The 19,717-nt window shown below is 41.0% G+C and overlaps 2 protein-coding genes across 2 annotated transcripts; one reads left to right on the plus strand and one right to left on the minus strand.

The window, feature by feature from the left end:
* Window positions 1-963: 963 nt before the first annotated feature.
* Window positions 964-3,045, minus strand: LOC310944888 (c-Myc-binding protein-like). The gene is made up of 5 exons (XM_083910733.1): window positions 2,922-3,045; window positions 2,037-2,109; window positions 1,746-1,794; window positions 1,312-1,441; window positions 964-1,220 (listed from the first exon to the last, which is right to left on the minus strand). The coding sequence occupies exons 1-5, from the start codon at window positions 2,934-2,936 to the stop codon at window positions 1,173-1,175; spliced, it is 315 nt and encodes a 104-aa protein (XP_083766859.1). The 5' UTR covers window positions 2,937-3,045; the 3' UTR covers window positions 964-1,172.
* Window positions 3,046-3,834: 789 nt separating this feature from the next.
* On the plus strand, window positions 3,835-18,992 carry rragca (Ras-related GTP binding Ca). Its single transcript, XM_083910409.1, has 7 exons — window positions 3,835-4,060; window positions 9,063-9,266; window positions 11,134-11,333; window positions 13,242-13,356; window positions 14,422-14,564; window positions 16,504-16,652; window positions 18,123-18,992. Exons 1-7 carry the CDS (start codon window positions 3,869-3,871, stop codon window positions 18,275-18,277), a joined length of 1,158 nt encoding a protein of 385 aa, XP_083766535.1. The 5' UTR covers window positions 3,835-3,868; the 3' UTR covers window positions 18,278-18,992.
* Window positions 18,993-19,717: the final 725 nt, after the last annotated feature.

Here is a 19,717-nt window from a genome sequence, read left to right on the forward strand (position 1 = left end):
CGAGGTATAAACGAAACAAAATTAACCCGTTTTCATTTGACCCGACATATGTAGTCTTGCGTATTATCTGCATCTTATTCTCTGCTTCTGTTTTATGTTTAGCAGTGTAGATGACAAGTGAATCTGTCTCAGCCTCAACATTTTCTCCTCAGTATCACATGCTGCCATCAGATATCTGAGCATATCAGCACAGAAACATGAATGTTGTCGGTTTTACGTCCTGGGCTGATAGTTTTGTCTCTGTCCCAGAGGGACTCGCCGAAATGATCTGATCTGATGATTACTTTATTGTTTCTGACGGGGATTTTATTTCCATTTTGCATCTCTGCATCTTTCACCAAGTTAAATTTAAGACTTTTTAATACCACACAAAACATAAGTGATTTGATAAAGGCGATTTTTACAGGCGTCCTATCTTCTTAGTCTTTTCTTTTCTTAACATTTAGCAATTCATAAATTTTCAAGAAAACAGTCACATCTCAAATAACAATAGCCTCTAATAATGATAATAATAATAATAATAATTAAGATATACATACATTTATACGTCGCCACAGTAAATAAATTAAATATTTATGTCCTGATATTCCAACAAAAGGCCTGTTTTAAAGGTGCATTATGTCATAAATCTAAAGCAACTGGCCATAAAATCCTGCTTTAAAAAAATATATTTTGCAGACTGCAAATCACGTTTATGTTTTGAAATCATGTTTTGGCATGTGGCGCCACCTACCGCCATCAACCAATCATTGCAGTCAGTAGAGTCTCAGCTGCAGAGCAACCACGGGGGTTGCCAGTTACGTCAGAAAACCAAACCTAAAAGAACCTTATGGCACCTTTAAATGATTGATGATGATGATTAACCCCAACCCTCATGCTTTATTTTACAATTATATTACATCTTCTTTTGGCTGTTTTCATCTGTATCACAAAACAAACAAAATAAAATGATGTGCAGGCACTTTCCCATTCAGGCTTACAAAACCAAAACTACCAAACATGCTGTACAGTGGAGAACAATTTACATTATACCAACAAAAAAAGAAACCAAGGAAAATCAGCAAAATCTATATTTTCACTTTACATTGTTCTCTTACGTAGAAATTCAAAGTGCCAGTGATGTTAACAAAAAACAAATACACGAATCAAACCAAAGCTCTGCTGTCTGTGGTCTATTCAGTTGTGGCGCCACCTTCTGACTCCAACTCGTAGTGCTGCAGCTGCAGAGACAGAGAGACAAACGTCGCCACGTTAGTTGCATTTAACAGCACGACGACTGACAAGTTTTGTGTCAAGTGTCCAGTTTATTACCCTTGTTTTGAGGTCTCTGTTTTCCTCTGTTAGACGTGCACACCTCTGCCTCAGGTCGGTCACCTCCTGCTGCAGGTGCTCGGTTTCAGTTAAAGTCAGGCCTGCAGCGTCGAGGTGCTGCTTCACATATCTGGGAGGAGCTGGTTAAAGTGGTGACCTCGAGTTCTGTCTGTTGTGGCTAATGCTAGCGGTGGTAACAAGACAGTCGTCTGATTTAATGCTGCAGGGAACAGGAAAAAGAAGTTGACCACCTCACTGCAGCTCTTCACCACCGAGCCACAATTACTGTGCTTTAGCTCAATAACCACCTTCAGAGCCTTTTTTTTCTGAGAATTCTGCCCAACTGTCAGACTTGGATAGTCACTTTACCGCCACACTTTATTGCATCATTATCTGTGGACGTCAAGCGGAATTGGTTGCGCATCAAAGGATACTCCAGTGCGTTGTTGGGCCTTTCAGGTTGTTCGTACAAAGCCACAAGTACTAAAAACAAAACAAGAACAAAACAGGTATAAAATATAATCCCAGATAAATTGAGGACACTAATATAACTGTGTATTAATCCTCAACACTTTTGATGTGCTTAATAATATGAATATATCTGTAACAATTCAATAATACAACACTTTGATGTTTTCTCTTTTGGTCGTTGGTCATTTACCTTTGTTACTTGTGCTATAAAAGTGTCCCTAGACCCCGATTGAAGCTATTTCTGCACACACTACCTCTGGTAAGACTGTCAACGACTCCCGCTTTCTCCAAGTATCTTCGAAACTGCTCCCTCCTCGTGTCTGAAGCCTGCAAGAAGAAGAAGAAGAAGAAACGGCAGCATTTTAACATCCATTTGATTTGAGGATAGATCCAAGTTGCTGATATTGAAATAACTGGTGTCTCAATCTGCAGAGGAGTTGGTCATTTTCAAATAGGTGAGTAATTCCTTTGTGTTTTGCCATATAGTGTAATAAATAGGTGTGTTACTGGATTTGAAATCTGGGTTGAACCAATTTGGAGTGAATTTACAGGGACCCAGTGAACATTTAGTGATTTTGCTGACCTTCTACCACCAGGCTGTTAATGTAGTGGATATAACTGTATTTTTATAAAGAGATTAGGTTTGTAAGTATTTGATTGGGATGTGTTTATACTGCATTCCTTACAAAGTTATCCAAGAGCTATTATTTTGTGTTTGCTGGCTATGTACTCTAATTGGTTTTGCTAGAAAATGTGCTCCCTTAAGTTTTTCCCTCTTTTTTAAATGTTTATGAGATTTTTATTCCAGTATAATTTATTTTCTACGATTTATTATGAGGAAATATACGGAAAACACAGATTTAAAACAAGTCATATCTCTAATTAACATAATTGTATTTTGCAGAAGAAACAAATAAACTCAGACATTAACTAGATAGATAGATAGATTCACAACTTGAGGTTCATTCCCCAAACATTTATATTGCCTCAAACAAAACAATAGCTGTAACAATTACGCAGGTCTAATCAATTATCGACCAGCTTTGCTAATGCTAGCTTAGTAGCAAAGCCGCAGTTACAGCTACAACTAACACAACACGGTGTGTAGCGTGAGATGAAGTGACAGCGAACACACTTACTCTATGGTGGGCCATGGTGATGAGGACTGTGCGGGCGAATTTCCTCTAAATAAAGTCGATATAGTTTCGTGCGTGAAGTTTAGAAGTGGAGCACCAACGCCGGACGGGACAACTTCAGTTTCGTTTATCGCCTTCCTTCAAGTAAGAGCTGATGCTTTCAGGGATTCCTCGTCAAAATACAAAAATGAATTTCTTTTAATCCAAAACCCATTTGGTTATATGTATGTTACATTCATTCATGCAAATAACAAACGACATTCTATCTTATTTGGTTGGGAAACACTTATATACGCGATATTTCAATCCTCAGCATTTCCCATTACTCTTGAATACTACCTTCATAAAAATTCCGACATTTTTTAAAGACATTGAACGCCTCTCTTTGAGTGTTTCGGGCGTCTGTCGCCCTCTACTGTTCACATTGCGTAAGAGCCCAAGCGTCCACTTTCTATGTGTTTCCTTTTCAACAACATTCACGGTATTTTGCGTTTCTGAAACCCTTCCGTATCGAACGCGTGGATCGTATCGTGTCCTCGGACACTCACGCGGCTTTCAAACAGCCGCGGAACGGCTGCGTATTTGCGCCTTATTCGGGTGATAGGTCACAAAACAAGTCTGAGTACTTAGTCAGGTGACAGCGACCGACGTCATTTAGAGTGACAGCCGTTTGGACCAATCACCTTTCAGAACGTAAGCGAGCGAGCCAATCAGAACGAGAGGCCGGACAGAGCGGGGGGGGGGGGGGTGGGATTTAATTTCAAGGTAGAGGAAATCCTAAGGAAATGTGTGTGGGATCACGCTCTGTGTGTGTTTCCCCACTAGCTAAAAACATTATTGACCAACTGTTTTTCCACCGTGAGGCTTGAGTTTTGCGGGCTGTGGTGGTGAATAATAGTTCAGGGGTTGGGGAAAAGCGGGGGGAAAGCGACAGTCGTTGGGTCAAAAAAATGTCGATTCAGTACGATGTGGAGCCACTGGCTGACAGCTACGGGGTTGCGGACTCGTTCCCCAAAGATTTCGGCTACGGTGAAGAGGAGGAGGAGGAGGCCGACATCGAGGACAGCCCGGCGCCGTCCGACAGCAAACCCAGGATACTGCTCATGGGCTTGCGGCGAAGCGGAAAGTCGTCTATACAGAAGGTAAGGGGAGAGGCGCCCGAGTGTCGTTATTAGCTTTCCCCGACCGAGGTGAGCGACTCCTCCTTCTGCTGCTGCTGCTGCTTCCCCCGCAGCAAGTCAGTGGGATGTTAGCCAGAAGAACTAGCCACTTAGTTTAGCATTATGTGATGATACTGGGGGGGAAAACACGGCTTAGCTTACTAGCAAGTGGAGGGAGAGGAAGTTACCCCGGCAGCTAATGAGTAGTTAGCTTCGTGTAGCTGGTGCAAGTGGGTTTTAGGAACATCTGCAGAGATCTACTGATCTGTGGCTACAAGAGCACGTGACTGTGAGATTAACAAGCTTGCTCAACATGTCAGATTATTTGTGCGACACTCGGCTGTGAGTGCAGAGAGCAGGTCTGATGATGTGTGTGTGTGTGTGGCTCTCACATGACAGCACGGCGACCACACCTTCCTCTCTGCACGACACTGTGTTTTTATATCGGTGCAACACCTGCACCCTGTCATTACCTACTCACTCAGGGGCGTTTCAAGGGATTTTGGGGGGTCTCAAGGCCTTAAAATGTCTTAAATTTTCCTCAAAATCTCATAAAAGGTCTTAAAGGTGCCATATGTGAGAATGTGGCCAAAGACAGTTACTACATTCAAATTAAAAAATACAGAGGTACTTTTAGGTTTTCGTTTTTCTGACGTAACTGGCAACCCGCGGTTGCTCGGCAGCCGTGACTCTACTGACTGCAACGATTGGTAGACGGCGGTAGGTGGCGCCACATGCCAAAACACATGATTTCAAAACATAAACATGATTTGCAGTCTGCAAAATATATTTTTTTAATGCACTTTGTACAACACCCTGTCATAACCTACTCACTCAGGGGCGTTTCAAGGGATTTTTTTTTGGGGGGGGGGGGCACAGACCAGGGTATCTGCGGGGTCTTAGAGTCTAAAATCCAAACATTTGAATTTAAGGCCTTAAAATGTCTTAAATTCTCCTAAAATCTCATAAAAGGTCTTAAAGGTGCCATATGTTAGAATGTGGCCAAAGACAGTTACTACATTCAAATCCAAAATACAGAGGTACTTTTAGGTTTTCGTTTTCTGACGTAACTGGCAACCCGTGGTTGCTCGGCAGCCGTGACTCTACTGACCGCAATGATTGGTAGACGGCGGTAGGTGGCGCCACATGCCCAAAACATGATTTCAAAACATAAACATGATTTGCAGTCTGCAAAATATATTTTTTTAATGCACTTTGTACAACACCCTGTCATTACCTACTCACTCAGGGGCGTTTCAAGGGATTTTTTTTGGGGGGGGGGCCACAGACCAGGGTATCTGCGGGGTCTTAGAGTCTAAAAAACCAAACATTTGAATTTAAGGCCCTTAAAATGTCTTAAATTTTCCTAAAATCTCATAAAAGGTCTTAAAGGTGCCATATGTGAGAATGTGGCCAAAGACAGTTACTACATTCAAATTAAAAAATACCGAGGTACTTTTAGGTTTTCGTTTTCTGACGTAACTGGCAACCCGCGGTTGCTCGGCAGCCGTGACTCTACTGACTGCAACGATTGGTAGACGGCGGTAGGTGGCGGAGGATTTTATGGCCAGTTGCTTTCAGTTGAGTCTCGGCTGCCGAGCAACCACGGGTTGCCAGTTAGGCCAGAAAACCAAACCTAAAAGACCTCGGTATTTTGAATTTGAATGTTGTTACTGTTTTTGGCCACATTTTTTACACATGACACCTTTAATTGTGAAGTACCAGGAAGCTTTTTTTTTTTTAGAGGAAATAAAAAGGTTCCTGTAGACCTGTTGTCTGTCACTGTGGTGACAAGACCAATGCAAATTAGTCTAATAAGCGTTCAACTCGATATATTCTGTAAAAAGTATACATTTTTGGGCATTTATTTAAACAGTTTAATTCCACAGCTATTAGGGGTGGGTGGCAGCGTCAAACACACACACACACACACGCATTATTCTATCAGGGATGCATGATACATTATGTTATTGCACAATGCAATAGCAAGCACCCACAATAAGTTGATTGTGGCCTATTTTTTATTATCAGAATAGTTGTTAATGGAGAAATGGCTGCCTAACTCGCCAGCATGCAGTCGCAATATTCATTTTAAAGTGCTGCAGCAGGGAGTTCTTTTAATGCAAATATTTTGTCTGTACTGTTGTTGTTGGTGAGTTCAGTTTGTTATATGAACATTATTCCTGAGTCTCTGTGACATATTAGGAGGATTTTATGGCCAGTTGCTTTAGATTTATCACATAATGCACCTTTAAAGGTGGCAATCCGAGAACCTAATTAAGTATAAATGTTGTTGCAGCCCTTATACTTTGTGTGCCAATTGTCTCAACTCCAGACTGACTTTATTAACCCAGTAAAAGTATTCACCTGAAGTGGTAAACCATGCACTTTGCCTACAATATAAGGCTTTTGCTGCAGGAAACGGCATCTATGTTTTCCAAAGAGCTCCAAAATGCAATAGTTTTTTTTAACGACAATGTTCGTGTAGGTGGTTGTTTCAGGGTAGGTGGTTCACCTCTGCTGTAATACCGGCGATTTAAAAAGTTGACTCGTTTGTTCAAGGTTAAATCAAACGCTGTTATGTTACGATTTATACCAAATGTGATTAGAGTATAAACAAACGTATTATACCAGCCTCGATTTGAACACATTTCCTTATCTAACAATACAGCAAGGTTAGATGTCTCCAAACTATTCTTCACGTCTGCCACATTCAGACTGGCATTGTGTTTGAATAATGGATAAGACGCGGCGGTTCCGTCTATAATATTTTATTATTCATGTCCGAATTCAAGAGGACAAGTAGAATGTGACCGGATATGGCGTTGACATGCCAAGAGCGAGTACTACATGCATTTGCCTGTAGGACATAAAAGTTAAGAAATGCACTTTCCTGTTACTGAAGTGCTCCCTTACACACTTGCTCTGTTTTTCCTGTAATCCTCTCGCCCTGAAGACCCGGATATTTACCCAGAACACCTCCCACATGGACTGAAAAACATGTGATTTGGCTTTGTTGCTGCTTCAGTGGACTGTGACCTCAGTCAGAGGGACAAGTTTCCAAAGCTCGTCCTCCACGTCCTCCACCGTTTCCTCCTACCTGTTACTGCATCCTGCAGGAGTCGACCGAGTCCCCGATCCACCGCGAAACTACGCTTAACTTTTACAACTGCTGCCTCGCTGTGTCCCGTTTGACACCACGCAGCTGAAAAAGTGCTGAATGTCGAGAGACGCGTTGCGTCAAACCACCGAGTCTGCAATCTTTTGTCCTTTCACCTCATGTCCTGCATGTGACGTCTGCACGAGGAGTCGCAATGACATGATAATATACTCTTAAGATGATCATTTCAATCGGATGAGGAAAACCCTAAACACGTAGTCTGTGTACAAATTAATTACCTTTTTAGTGCAAATGTTAAACACATATTTACCACACATATTTTAAAATGTATACAGAAACGGAACAAGGGCCAATTCCTATCTTAACCCTCAATCTTAACCCTTAATCTTAACTGGTCCTTAAAACCAAGTGTTGAGGGACGTCTTCAGACTGTAGGGGGCAGAATAACGCGAAAGCTGCGTCCAGTCTGTCAACTCCAAAAAAAGAAGAAGAAGAAGAACACATTTACGTCAGGATTATTTATTACGATCCGTTTGTCAGTCAAGTTATTAGGTTGTCAGTTAGTTATAAGATGATACTCATACAAATATTCAGCTGACAGTTACCACACACCACGACTTATTGAAAAGTAAACCATAGCAAACCATCGCTTGTCCGCAACTGGCCGACTATTGACAGAAGATCGTAAAATAAAAACAAATGTTACGCAACAATGACGTCAGTAATCCATAATATGGGCCTAAACTAAGATAATACGATGGTTTTCATCATTTTTATATCTCTATTAACAAAGAAAACACTTCATTTGTAGCGTACTCGTTTTGCTACCATCTTTGTTATATCAAAACACGCAATGCATTCTGGGTAGCCCTTGCTCCCAAGGGTGGTCTCGGAAAAAAATCTCAATATTGAGGGCGATACAGCCCTTAAACTTGACCCTCAACTTAGTTTTTCTGAGAATCGGGGACAGCACTTGCACTAGAGGGAGCGCACATTTTTGAGATTGAGGGTTAAGATTGAGGGTTAAGCAAGGAATTGGAATTCACCCCAACTCTTGAATGTCGCATTTTCTCTGTACCTCTGATGTCTCTCTGTGTATCTCATACACCCACTGCAAGACCTAACAAGACAGCCGTTGCACTTCAGAGTAATAGAGCAGTACATCATGTTCAGCATCACATCTCTGCAAAGTTGTCCAAACAAATGTGAGTGCAGTGTCCTCGACTTCAATGTGTAATGAAGTATAGTCACAGCAGCTTCCATGTCTTTAGTGCCTTTCAGTGCATAGATAGAATTTCAGAATTTTGTCTGAATATTTCCTCACCTGTTGTGCTGCTCGATTAGTAATAATTTATTTAAAGGTGCATTATTTAATAAATCTAAAACAACTGGTCATAAAATCCTCCTAATATGTCACAGAGACTCAGGAATAATGTTCATGTAACAAACTGAACTCACCAACAACAGTACAGACAAAATATTTGCATTAAAAACAATATTTTGCAGACTGCAAATCATGTTTATGTTTTGAAATCATGTGGCGCCACCTACCGCCGTCTACCAATCATTGCGGTCAGTAGAGTCTCAGCTGCCGAGCAACCACGGGTTGCCAGTTACGTCAGAAAACGAAAAACCTAAAAGAACTCGGTATTTTAAATTTGAATGCAGTAACCGTTTTTGGCCACATTCTTATATATGGCACCTATTTAAGTTTATTGTTCTCCATTTTCATACTGTGAGTCTTAGAACCACCTGACCTGCAGTATAGCATTACTGTGTTGTGTATTTGACCGATTCTGGAGACCCTCCACCACCCTCCACCCTCCATTTCTACTTAAAACGTGAACTCGACTCTCATTTCAGGTGGTTTTCCACAAGATGTCTCCCAACGAGACCCTGTTCCTGGAGAGCACCAACAAGATCTACAAGGACGACATCTCCAGCAGCTCGTTTGTCAACTTCCAGATCTGGGACTTCCCGGGTCAGATCGACTTCATCGACCCGGCCTTCGACTACGAGATGATCTTCAGAGGAACCGGGGCTTTGATATTTGTCATCGACGCTCAGGTAAAGAACACGAGGTGTGACTGTGTTGTTTGACTTGCTCTGAACGTTTGCGGGGGGGGGGGGGAGAACATGGTGGTGTTTCAGGTCTGCTGACAGTGAGTGCAAATATTGATTTTTGCTCCTCTGGCCTTGTGGGCAATGACTGGACATTGAGTTTGATAAACAGAAAAGCAGGAAATACTTTGACTCACTTTCGTGTGTGTGTGTGTGTGTGTGTGTGTGTACTTGTACTTGTACTTGTACTTGTACTTGCGGCATACTGAGGACACAGTGAGGGTTTTTAACCAACAAAGTGAGGTCATTTTTACGGAGTGAGGACATTTTGGCCGGTCCTCACTTTGTTTTCATTGAAATCACTTCCTTAGGTTGCTATAACATGCTATACTCAATTTGTCAAAAAAAAAAAGACGTCATAGTATGTTTGACTTTTTTGTCAAATTTTGGACCAAAAATTTTGGGTCAAATTTTTTCTTCAAATTGTGGACGACAAAGTATAGTATGACGTTTTTGTCAAATTTTGGACAAAATTTTTTGGGTCAATTTTATTTTCTAATTTTGGACGATAGTATAGTATGACGTTTTTGTCAAATTTTGGACAAAACATTTTTGGTGAAATTTTTTTCTTCAAATTTTGGACGACATAGTATAGTTTGACGTTTTTGTCAAATTTTGGACCAAACATTTTGGGTCAAATTTTTTTTCTAATTTTGGACGACATAGTATAGTGGACTCCACCTGCAGACATTTTATGGTGCTGCAACCAGTAGTTATTTATAGATGTCATTCATGAAGTAGATATTTGTAATTGTGTTGATTTATAAAGTGGAAATGCTGGTCCTCAGTATGCAGCAAGTACAAGAATGTGTGTGTGTGTGTGTGTTTTTTTAACATTTCATAACTGCCTTAAAGTAAACAAAACATTTAATGTTTGCTGACTATTAATAGACCACTTTGTGTAGAATGAACTCTTGTGATGAGAAGCCAGAATAGACCACAGTTTGCACTTTGGCTTTTACGCCGATGCTTTTCACATTTAAATGCTTTTCGAGAAAGTAATCTCAGCCGCGGCTCTGATGGCAGAGTTTATTTGCTCTCGAGGAGGTGCATCGCATTCAATTTGTTTCAGCAGTTGGTCACACCGTGATATTTCCGGAGAGGTGTGTTCACCTCAGAAAACGCATTTCCTCATACCTGGTCTCAAAGTGATGATGTTGTTCTGCTGAGTCTGTCCCAGGGAAACGAGTTAATAACTGCTTTGCTTCAATAACAGTGTGTTGTTATTGCGATACCTTTTTAATAATGCACTCGGTGTATCTTGAGTTTTTCTTGACAGGAATTTGCTGTGTGTGGCACGACTATTTTGTTTTGTTTTTTTATCTTGTAGTACAAGCTTTAGTTAGCTTAAAAAAAAAAAATTTAAATTTGTAGAAACAAACTGATTAAGTAGTGGATCTGATCATTTGTTTGCATGCTTTCTTAAAAGATAATTATGTAAATGAGTGGCTGAAGGGTACATGTGACTTATACAGTATGATGTCCCAGTAAAGCAGTGGGAAAAAGTGTGTTCGTCGTTTATGACGCCGTAAAAATGTGTCGTTCACTATTCTGCAACATTTGAATGATTATATCACTGTTTTAAAAATCTACCGTAGGAATAAAAATCATGAAATGATCAGCTTCTCTATATACTATTCGCTATCTTCACTTTTAACAACAGCTGGAAAAGACACGAGTTGCCCTGACATTGTCTTGTATTTACTGTATATGTCCGTGGCTCTCAGAATTTACTTTTCAGGGTCTTTGTTTACAAATATATCTATTGTGTCTGTGTATTTACTGTTAATGTAATTAACTGCGTTCTTCTCAGGATGACTACGTGGAGGCTCTGGGCAGGCTTCACCTCACCGTGTCGCGGGCCTATCGGGTGAATCCAGAGATCAACTTCGAGGTGTTCATCCACAAAGTGGACGGCCTCTCGGACGATCACAAGATCGAGACTCAGCGAGACATCCACCAGAGAGCCAACGACGATCTGGCCGACGCAAGCTTAGAGAAGCTACATCTCAGGTACGCCGTGTGTTCAACGTTTCATTGTTTTTTTTATTGCTTTATCGCACAACCAGCAGTTTTTAACACATACTACACAAGGCAGCAAGTGTAGCATATTTATCTGTTGAGTTTAACGCGTTCAAATTCAGGATTCAGGGGTTGAGATCGTTGTAAAAACTCGTAGTCGGCACTGCTACCAACAGCTGCTTGACGACGATTGTGTCCTCACAAGTGTTTGTTTTATTTACCCACATCATACTGTTGTAACTGTACTAGGAAGTATTTTATATCAAGATAAAGTACTAATTTGATAGTGTAATCCATTTGACCGTGCATTAGAGTGTATTCTATTCTAAATAAAATGTATTTATATTTGAAAAATAAAATAAAATGTTCATCAAAGTGCTGTACAGTTGTGCGATTAAATAAATAAAAGACATAAAGCACATGTTGGCACATTAAAAGTGAAAGTTGCTGCACACTGTAGAATCCCAGTCATAGGCACTTGATGATCATGCTAATTTCCTATCATTATTATTATTATTATTATATATATATATATATATATATACAGCAGCCTGTCCTGTTCATGATCTGCATTCTCTTAGTGTCACTGAGAGATTCCTCTCTGACCTCCTAATGAAGAAACACTGACATGTGGTCCAGATACCAGAGCCTGTTGTGATTCATACTGCAAAAGGCGCAAGAGGTCAAATGAAAATGACCTGTATGGCTGAAATAATAATAATAATAATAACTAGAGAAGGCACTCTCCAACAGAACAAGGTCACCAAGTTTTCTACAGTGTGGACATGAGTCAAGATCTGGACTTTTAACAAAAAATAATAACATGATGCACAATGTTTTTCACAGCTATACATTTAGCAGAGGTCTTAATTAACCATTGTTTTACTTCTAAAGCCACAATTACTTGGTTTAGCTAATAGACGGAAATAATAAAGAAAAACGATGCAAAGTTCTATGTCAGTTTAGTCAAAAATGAAAGATCTGCAAACCTGGTACGTTGACGACGCTACTGTAATGTCTATCACGCTAACTGTGCTCTCCACAATTAAAATGAAATGAATGAAATAACATGGAAAAACCTTGTGATTAAAAAGTATGTGAAAATATAAATGTAAAGAACAATAAAATACTATAAATAGCTTTTAAAAAACTATATAAACGTAGTAAAAATATACATTATCCAAAAATACATTACACTGTAAAGAACCCACATTATAAAACAATATAAATATAAAGAACAATAAAATACTATAAATAACTGAAAAAAACATATATAAACTGAGTTAAAAAAGATATGCATTACACTGTAAATAATCCTCTTCATTTCCCAACTTGCAGAACGATAACTTCACACAGGTTAAAGTGAGGTGGGGCCCCTTTAGGGGGGGGGTTTACTACTGAGATGTCATTGTTGTTTAAGTGGGACGGGGAGGCGGCTGCTCACTGCACATTTCAGTAAAAACAGGCCCCTTAGGCTCCGAGTGTCGGGGGGCCCCCTATCAGCTCGGGGGCCCCAAGCAGTTGTCCTGCCTTGCCTGTTCACAAGCTGCGCCTCTGGATGTTGAGGCTTAGTTCTTTGACTGTATTTGTTTCTATATTCTCGTATATTATTTTTCTCGTCACTGTAATACTTTATAAACTTGTGCTTCTGCCAAGCGAGTGCAGACTGGTCCGTCTGGCTGAAGCCACCACTCTTCTCAGACACTCGTAACTTTGACGAACAGCTCTTTTCTACCTTCCACCATCTGTTTCTCATGTGATCCCGATGTGACTAATTTGTAATTTTTACCTGCTTCTCTCGTGCTTTTTAAGGAAGTGAGAAGCGTTTTCCTGGTAGTAACCACTCACTCACTCGCTCACTCACTCGCTTCCCTTTTTTTCCCTCTTCGTCTCATTCAGTTTTTACTTGACGAGTATTTACGACCACTCCATCTTTGAGGCCTTCAGCAAAGTGGTGCAGAAGCTCATCCCTCAGCTCCCGACGCTCGAGAACCTCCTCAACATCTTCATTTCTGTAAGTAGTCGATAAAAAACCTTTTTCAGTCGCACAGTGATTTGTGTATGACGGAGCGACTGTGAGTCGCTGCCAGCTCTGATGCCACTTAGTGGTTAGCAGTTCATCCATTGCACTCTTCTCAGCCTGTTGTGTGGCCCTGACACTTGGACATTAACCAGGCACATATATGTTAGTTATGGAGGTCTACTTACATACATTAACTTGTTTTTATGGTCAAAAACCTCCTAGTTGCTGTAAACGAGCCGATAGAAATCCTCTTTTCTGACGATGTTTCCCAGCCGCAATATTTCAGACAAACTCTTGTACCCAGAAGACAGACTGTGTTGTGATTGGCCAGTACATATCAGCACACCCGCTCTCAGAAGCACAGCTCCCCCCTCTGGAACGGTGGATGCACTGCTACTCATTATCAAAACATTGATTTAACAGTGTTTAAAAATAGCTTCTTCACGACTCCCCGCCGCAGTCCCTTTATGACTTTGACCCAGAGTCAGAAGACACTGTCGCTCGTGAAACACCTCCACAACGGACGTTATTCTTCTTCTGCGGTTCAATGTACGCAACCGGATGTGCCCGGACTAGTGCCCGGAGCAGGAGGATCTGCTGTTCCGGAGAACCGGTGTTTACGTAACCGGACCGGATTTTTTCAGAGATCTCGCTGAGCCCGAGATTACAATAAAACACGGCGTTCTCAGCAGTGGCTGAACTGTTTGTTTAGAACCTTCAGGGCTTCTTAAACAAGGTAATGGTGCAGATACACACTAAAAAAAACAGCGTTAATAGGAACTTCCGGTCTAGTTCCTCTTTAAAATTCATTGGGGTTGTTCCAGATGAATGCACCCCAAAAAAAGCAATATTATTAAGTAATTTCAGCCAAATTTCCTGATATTTCCACGTTTTGTGACGCTTGACACAGCAGTTAACCAAGAACATGACTCTGCAATTATGGAAAAATGCCCGATTTATTTCTCCAGCCTTTGTTTCATTGCAACAGTAAAACTTACCTTCCTCTCTGCTTCCATCTCTGTCCCTCGTCGTCTGTTGTTTTTTTCTTGCCGACAGAATTCAGGGATAGAAAAGGCCTTTCTCTTCGACGTGGTCAGTAAAATCTACATTGCCACGGACAGCTCCCCCGTTGACATGCAGTCCTATGAGCTGTGCTGTGACATGATCGACGTGGTCATCGACGTCTCCTGCATCTACGGGTGAGTTGTGTTTGTTTGTTTGTTTGTTTGCTTGTAAAAAGAGTATCTTAACATCAACATGTGTTTTTTTTTTTTTTTTTTTTTTTTTAAAGCACACTATTATGATTAATATTACTGTTTATTATTATTATTATTATTATTTATTTTTTAACTTATTTTTTATTAGCACACTATTATGATTACTATTGACGTGTTTATTATTATTATTTATACTTATTTACTTATTTATTACTATTCATCACTTGGGTCGTGCTTGTCGGGCCATGACCTGTGATCTCCTGAAAGTGAGCGTACTATTCAATAATAGTTATTTTCTATTATTGATATTATTCGTATAATTATAATTGCAAAATTATATCAACAAGGGGAAGGAAAAAAAAAAGTTTGCATTGTTGTATTTCCTTTTTGTCCTTTTGCTTCTACTTTTTTTTCATTTATTGATTTATTTTCTTCTTATTTTTTTTTAATTTTTAAATTTTAAATTTTGTATTTTTTTAGAAGTGAGTTTGTTTACTCACTTCTGGTATTGGCTAACCCTAACCCTATTACCTGTCTGACAATTATAATATTTATTATCATTATTATTAATATCAATAGATATTATTAGATGTTTCTTACTCTCAAACCACACACACACACACACACACACACAAAGTCACAAATGCTGTTGTTTGTTGTTTTTGTTGGTCTGTCTGTCTGTCTTGTATTGTTATTGTATTGTCGAATTGCAACATAAAAAAAAAGAGTATCTTAACATCAACAGCATAAATCACCAAGTAAAAAGCTATCATTTTCCACAGCTTTAAATTAGTGCTGTCAGTTAAACGCGTTATTAACGGCGATAACGCACATACCGTTTTAACAGGGTCATTTGTCCCAACGTACGCGAGGTCGCGAGATCCCGTGATAGACTGTGTGTATAAAGGAAACAACAACAACAACAACAACAGCTTCTTTCATTCTCCGACGTGGAAGAACTGTTGATCTGTCGTCATGAATGATTTTATGTTCAACAATCAGTCTCTCGTCGTACACCATGACTCTCCGAGACGCTCTGATTAATCGACTGCTGTTATTGTGTTTTATTTTGAAAGGGGGGGGGGGGGCGGAAGTGTTTCGCTGTGCGTCAGTGTCGGACTTCCTGTCTGGTGCGATCTGCTCGGTTGAAATGTACGCGGTTCAGCGGCGGCAACGGCAAAAAATAGAACTGCTACCTATCGAAATGTTCCGTAGCGCGCCCAGTGGGAATGCTCTCATCGATTAGAACGGAAGCTATTTGCAACGGCGACCGCGCAACAACTAGTAAAGTTAGAAAAACTACAACACCGCACCGGATCTAGCTAGACCGGAAACAAACAAAACGACAGGCACGCTGTACTCGCTTGTTTGGGGGGAAGCGACGCCCGTCGCTAATCCCGGAGCGGGTCGAGGTCGCGGGCACTTGACACCAGAACCGAGAGACAGAACCGCTCGTGGCTCGTCTCGCCGGGTAAGTGAAATTGAATTTCTTCACTTTGACATTCAGAGCACTGGGCAGACATCACATCGCATCGCCTGAACATCCGCCGTTGGGCCTTCGCGATGCTTTGTTTAAATAACAGTCGGATTTCCCCCGGTCCGCACCAGTTCCAAATCGGCTGCTAGGCACCGGCCGGGGCGGCCCCCCTGCGAAAACGAGGGGTCTTGGACCCGGTGGGCTCCATAGCTAGGGAGATCTGCAAGAGGGTTTGAAATCAAGAGCATTAAAATAGCACAAAAGGGACATTTAGAATAGATATAAATGTGCGATTAATCGCGATTAGATATTTCAATCGTTTGACAGCACTACTTTAAATATAACGTATGCATTTATTTATGATTCGTTCAGTGTGTGGTGTGCTGAAATTAATTATCTGCTCACGCTTTAACGTTGTACTTTTGTGTGTGTGCGACGCTACAGCTTGAAGGAGGACGGCAGCGGCAGCGCCTACGACAAGGAGTCGATGGCCATCATCAAGCTCAACAACACAACCGTGCTGTATCTGAAAGAGGTCACAAAGTTCCTGGCCCTCGTCTGCATCCTGCGGGAAGAAAGTTTTGAGCGCAAAGGTCAGCTGTCGGGGGGGGGGGGGGGGGAAACGCTGCAGCTCGTTATCGTGGCTGTGGGGAAACTGATTTTAGCCACTTAACTAAAGGCTAAAGACTTAAGAGTCGACATACTCTTAAGAATGTGCGCACCAAAGTCCACAGAGAACATGTGTATTGATCGCGGTTCGTACAGTCATGAAAAACCTGGAAAAAGGTTTGGAAATTGAAAATGCAATTTCTAGATCATTGAAAAGTTCATGAAAATCTAAATTTCCTGTAAAGTTTTGGAAAAGTCATGGAAATATTGCATGGATAATATTTTGGAATGCGTAAAACGTAAATAAAGTGATGTAATGTGCGATTAAAATTTAAATTGACACGGAAGCGCCGTGCTTAGCGACCCTCCAGTCCTCACATGGGTTTTTTTAGATGCTCTATTCAACGACAACACGCCAGGAAAGCGTAGTTTCAACGAGTGTGACGTGATTTAACTGCGTCTCTGCAAATAAGGCGTACGGAGACCATCGTTCAGTCCTGACGTGTGGGTTTCGCCAGGCTAACGCGCAAAAGCTAACGGAGAAGCTAAAAAACACAAGGCGACACTTCCGGGGGAGCGTTCTTACGTCTATAGGTGGACAACAGTTCACATGCAAACGATGCCACACAGTGGCCGCAAGTGTGTACTGCAGGCGTGAACTAAAACGAGAACAACAAAAAAAGCCCTTACAGAATACAACCACTTCCTCTCTTTTAACCATTACTTAAAGCATTACTCAAATAACAATTCAAATCAATAAGTATGAAAGAAAGTTACAACAGAGTGGATTTTTGAAAGACGCAGACCACGGACATGCCGCATGTGTTTTTTTATTTGACAAAGTCTTATCAAAGATTTGCAGTCAAAATAAAACCGATTTTCGGGTCTTGGAAAGTCAATGAAAGGTTATGGAGAAATCATTGAAAAGTCATGGAAAACGATTGCTAAACAAGTGTACGAACCCTGGTATCGAGTCTCGGGTTCACAGGAGCTGCTGGTCTGCTGCTGCTGATGATTGAGGATTCATAGCAACATGTTTTGAATTTTTCTGAGAGGGAGAAGTGGATCAGCAATTGCTTGTGTTCTATGATGCAAAATTGCGGATTCTTTCAATGGAAAATTTCCAATCAAAAAGAGACTTTTAAACTGCAGGGTAAAGTGGCAAACCACTATATCATGATAATCAGACTGTCTGGATTTATATTATATTTATATCATATATTTTTTATGGCTGTACTATTATTCCAAGATAACTTTCACTATCAATATCTTTTAGTTTTTCAACTGTTGTACAATCACAAATTGAAGTAACACTTCAACATAAAGAACATTTCATTTAGCCCCAAATAAAAGATAGAATAATGTCAATTATTGGTGCGGTAAATTTGATTTTAATTTAATTCAAATAACGCAAACCAAGTGTCTTATCAGTTGTATTTGTCTTTCCTCCTCAGGTTTGATAGACTACAACTTCCACTGTTTCCGAAAGGCCATTCACGAAGTATTCGAGGTGGGTGTCTCCGCTCAGCGTCCGCTGGGCTCCCAGGCCGTGGGCTCCCCCTGCAGTAAGGCCGTGGCACTGAACGGCACGCCGCGCAACACCGTCTAAACACTGATGCAAACTTAAAAACTACAAAAAAAAACATGCAAACGGAGGGAAGAGGGAAAGGAAAGACCCCCGAGAATGACCAGGAGAACCTGTAGAGGAAAGACTACTGAACTTCTCTGGTTGCACCAATCACAACCCCTTGCTCCCGGCACCTACGGCACTGACGGACAGCTTGGAGACAAGAGAGTGTGGGAGCAGCAGTGTGGAGCGCTAAAGGCCTCAGGCCTCCTCTGCGGTTGACGTGGAAGAGGAAGTCCAAGCCGACCATATAAGGCGAACGCTTCACAACCGTGCTGGCTGTGAGGAAGTCGAGAGAGTAAAACTGCACCTGGACTGGAAATAAAGGTGTCGTGTGTGCGTCTCTCTCTGTGGATTTCCCAAAGCGGTCAAAGACTGTGATATTTAGCTGCTGGTCTCTCTCTCTGTGTGTTGAACAATGTGAGGAGGGGAAAAACAAACAAACCCGCGTTGTAACCTCTTTCGCTGCGGACAAGCTGTGATGCCCCGGGGGGGGTTTGCAACCCTGACCACCACCTCTGTGCTGATTTTAAAAAAAAAAGGAAAAAGGTAAAACGAAAAACAAAAAAAAAAGATGGATGCGGAACTGCTCGTCCTAAACCCTCACATGTTCAGAGATGGCCTTATGTATAAAAAAAAAAAAAAAAAAAAAAAAAGCTTGACTGCAGTGCAAGCTTTCTCTCTCTCTACCACTCACCTCACTCTTTACCTGAATGCTGCCCAAAACTCCCAAGTTTTGGTTTCACGTGTGGAGGGAAAACAAGGCTTTGTGAGCAGCCTGAAAAAGGGATTGTGCTGTCGATATCTAATTTAGACCCGTGTGTGTGTGTGTGTGTGTGTGTATGTTTGTGTCAATGAAAGGTTTTGATTAGTTCCCAGGCTGGTCTCCTTGTTTGTGCTGATGAGGGAGCTTCCTCCTTCTTTCCAATAACAGCAGCTTTAGCGTATAGGAACGCTCACGTTCAGTCACTTGACGGTTACTTTTCCTCTTTGCGCTTCATTAAAAGAAAGAAAAAAAATCAACTTTATTGAGTTTGGCTGGAAAATTTTGAAATGGTCTTTACAAAAGCACTGCCTAGATAACTGATGGTGTCGTTGAAAAACCTATGCATTGCCATCTTTATGAAAATGTATCAGGACAGATGGAGGCGTCTTTTCAGTGATGTCGCCTGGTTGCAATTTGCATGTTTTTTCCCACCTACGGTTTCAGCTCTCGCCAAAAAATTATATTATTTACCCCACGTTTGCGTTTAGTTTGGCTCTGATCGGTAGAATTCACACAACAAAACAACATGTACTCATTCCAAGTATGCATACGTCGTCGGTGTGTTGTCGACTTATATCGTTCGCGACTTTAACACTTATGCTTATTGTATTTGATTGCTGAGAAAAGGAAAAGGAAACGCTAGGAAAAAGGGAGGA

Source organism: Microchirus variegatus (assembly GCF_963457635.1).
Source record: "Microchirus variegatus genome assembly, chromosome: 2".
Taxonomy (NCBI): domain Eukaryota; kingdom Metazoa; phylum Chordata; class Actinopteri; order Pleuronectiformes; family Soleidae; genus Microchirus; species Microchirus variegatus.

What these genes read in the sequence shown, in the direction of transcription:
- LOC310944888 (XM_083910733.1), bottom strand. An exon ending in AGGCCCAACAACGCACTGGA is followed by an intron (nt 1,442 to 1,745) that starts GTATCCTTTGAT and finishes AGCTCCTCCCAG; the next exon opens with ATATGTGAAGCAGCACCTCG. An exon ending in ACAGAGACCTCAAAACAAGG is followed by an intron (nt 1,221 to 1,311) that starts GTAATAAACTGG and finishes CTGTCTCTGCAG; the next exon opens with CTGCAGCACTACGAGTTGGA.
- rragca (XM_083910409.1), top strand. Translation starts at nt 3,869, where the DNA reads ATGTCGATTCAGTACGATGTGGAGCCACTGGCTGACAGCTACGGGGTT. An exon ending in TTAGAGAAGCTACATCTCAG is followed by an intron (nt 11,334 to 13,241) that starts GTACGCCGTGTG and finishes CGTCTCATTCAG; the next exon opens with TTTTTACTTGACGAGTATTT. An exon ending in GACGTCTCCTGCATCTACGG is followed by an intron (nt 14,565 to 16,503) that starts GTGAGTTGTGTT and finishes GCGACGCTACAG; the next exon opens with CTTGAAGGAGGACGGCAGCG.